Source organism: Saccoglossus kowalevskii, chromosome 19 (assembly GCF_978046115.1).
Source record: "Saccoglossus kowalevskii chromosome 19, keSacKowa6.1, whole genome shotgun sequence".
In the NCBI taxonomy this organism is placed as follows: domain Eukaryota; kingdom Metazoa; phylum Hemichordata; class Enteropneusta; family Harrimaniidae; genus Saccoglossus; species Saccoglossus kowalevskii.
The window spans coordinates 11,743,864-11,746,483 of NC_140659.1; the positions used below are offsets into that span (position 1 = coordinate 11,743,864).

Genomic DNA, 2,620 nt, shown 5'->3' on the forward strand with positions numbered 1-2,620 from the left:
TTGTATGAATATCTTTGCCTTGATATGGACTGGAGATAAATAGCCGAGGGGGTCATATAGACTGGCTGTATCCTGCACGACTTCCCTTTTTGTTATTGGGTTGTCATGGTGACAGGTAGTCATTTTCTTCGTGTACGCTAATTCATCTGAATCAATTTGCCAACGGATTCCCAATACATTGACGTTTGTATTTGAGTTTTGAGTGTTCGTTTTCTTAGCGAGGGTGCGAACTTCGGCATTATTTGACGACCAGCAGGCACGAAGACGAAATCCACTCAACTTCATCAATTCATTGGACTCGTTAAAGTAACTGCTTCAGTGCTATTATCGACTCCGCTCACGACATTGTCCACGTAAATGTTTTCTTTCAGATCGGTTGATGTCGAAATAGATGAATTCGACTCCAAATGCGTTTTGAGTACACCATTGAGAATAAATGGCGAACATACAGCACCAAAGAGCACAACCTTGAACTTGTATACTTTGAACTTACTCTCGGGGTTGGACGGGTCCGACAACCAAAGAAATTTAGTGTATTTGCGGTCTTTTTCTTCAAGTCAAACGTGGAGAAACGCTTTTTCGATGTCGCTCGTTAAACCGACGTGATTGAGACGAAATCTGAGTAATATTGCAGGCAGATCATTCAATAGCGGGGAACCAGTTTGTAGACAGTCGTTTAAGCTTGGAGTTTCGGCCGTTTGTCGACAACTGCAATCATACACAATGCGTATTGGGGTTTTAGGCGAGTCTTTCTTTACTGGTCGGTGAGGTAAATAGTGTCCACGTTTGTTGTCGTCGTTAACAACCTCTTCAATAAAATCGCGTGATTCTTGGTCATTAATGATGTCATCCTATGTTTGTAGTAAGTCTCGAGGTAGATTACGGATCATAGAACGTGTCCATTTCTCAGTGATATGAAAGTTAGTGGGTAGAGAAGGGTGGTCTGGTTTCCATGGTAACGCTGCTGTGTATTGTTCATTTTCTTTCCTCAGATAATTATCGCGATAGTGTTCAAAATCGTTTTGCATAGTTACGGAGGCGTTCGCGGTGTCTTTTATGCCTATTGTCTCGAGTTCCCAGAAGTTTTCTAGTTGAGCGTTATCATCACGTGGGTTGGCAACTATGTGTAGAATAGTCGCGTTCGTAGTGAAGGCACTTTCTCGTGAATGTGATTGCATCTGACAATAAATACCCGAGTTTAGAGGAAACGGCGGTTGGACCAGGTCCGCGTACAATATGGTCACCAACGAAATCCCAGTAATAGTCAGCGCCAATGAGAATTGAAATTTCGAACGAATCAATTCCAGAAATGGGATGAACCAGATTCAAATTATGCAGATAAGGTAACTTCATGATTGACGGTGTGATTAGATTCTTAGTTGGAGTAGAAATCTTAGGAACAATGAGTGCAGAAATGTCTAATCTGTCTCCCATTATAGTATGCAAAGAGACAGTAGAAATGTCAAATCTCCTGGCGCGTGTGTCTTTATCCCCAAATGTTGCCAATTTGATAAATTCCGATTTGACAGGCGCAATGTCGAGTTTGCTAGCGAGGGGCATAGTTATGAATGAGCGCGTGGCACCCTCATCAAATAATATAGTAGCATCGATGGTTTGATGACCGGCGGATACTTGAGTTACAGCAGTCTTCAGTAAGACTGGTCCATTGTGTGTGGAAGTATCTGCCGTTTTCAGAAAGTTTACATGAGTTTGCGTAGAACTTTGTGCGACATTGGACTGAGTTGTCGTATATTTGGAGCTTGTAGTGCTACCAGTGTTTCCCTTGCACAATGATGTGTGATGTTTTCTTTTACAAATACGACAGCTATACTTAGAGTTACAGTCACTAACCTTATGTTTCCCGAAACAATTGAAACACAATCTATCACGTTTGATAATTTGGTGTCGTTTGTCAGCATCGGTGACAACCACGCAGTCGTTGGAGCGATGAGAACCTTTACAATAGGCGCACGTAGATGATTTACATTTCCTCGGTGCGGCCGTCGCGTTTCCCGCGTAAAACGCTGCAGTGACAAGAGGTTCCGGTTCGGCTTCTTCGCGGTCATGGCTGTCAACGGAGAAACCGGCTTAAATGGCTTCAATTTCACGACGAATGGATTTACATAGTTCGGGTAAAGTCCATTCATTGTCCCCATGGTCCCGCGCAATTTGTTTCCGCGTGTTACTTGGTAGTTTGTCCATCACTATGGGTATCAATAAACCGCCGTAGGAATCTTCATCTTTTCCTAGCGATCTGAGACCTCGAACGTAGCTTTCCAACGTGTCATAAAAAATCCTGAGGCTGTTAACATCTCCATTTGGTTTAGAAATACCCCACAGTGCTCGCATGTAGGCACTTACGATTTTGTGTGATTGTCCGTATCTTTGAGTCAGTAGATTGATCGCGTGTCCATAGTTAGCGCTTGTAAGAGTAAGTCCGTCGATTGTTCGTGCGGCTTCACCCGTTAGTTGCGATCGAAGGTAGTTGAATTTTTGTATGTCATCCAGATTAGTATTATCGTGTACCGCCGAGTAGTATGCATCCTTGAAACTCATCCATTTGAGAACATCGCCGTTGAAAGTGGGTAACGAAAGTTTTGGCAAACTGATTGTTTTGGTA

At 43.0% G+C, this 2,620-nt stretch overlaps 1 protein-coding gene across 1 annotated transcript; it reads right to left on the reverse strand.

Annotated features, from left to right (window-relative positions):
* Positions 1–557: 557 nt before the first annotated feature.
* Positions 558–2,349, reverse strand: LOC146730277 (uncharacterized). Its single transcript, XM_085493690.1, has 3 exons — positions 2,187–2,349; positions 1,193–2,087; positions 558–708 (listed from the first exon to the last, which is right to left on the reverse strand). Exons 1-3 carry the CDS (start codon positions 2,347–2,349, stop codon positions 558–560), a joined length of 1,209 nt encoding a protein of 402 aa, XP_085349816.1.
* Between the last annotated feature and the right edge of the window lie 271 nt (positions 2,350–2,620).

What these genes read in the sequence shown, in the direction of transcription:
- LOC146730277 (XM_085493690.1), bottom strand. Translation starts at nt 2,349, where the DNA reads ATGCGAGCACTGTGGGGTATTTCTAAACCAAATGGAGATGTTAACAGC. An exon ending in AGTGATGGACAAACTACCAA is followed by an intron (nt 2,088 to 2,186) that starts GTAACACGCGGA and finishes AAGCCATTTAAG; the next exon opens with CCGGTTTCTCCGTTGACAGC. An exon ending in GCCGTTTCCTCTAAACTCGG is followed by an intron (nt 709 to 1,192) that starts GTATTTATTGTC and finishes GTATGATTGCAG; the next exon opens with TTGTCGACAAACGGCCGAAA.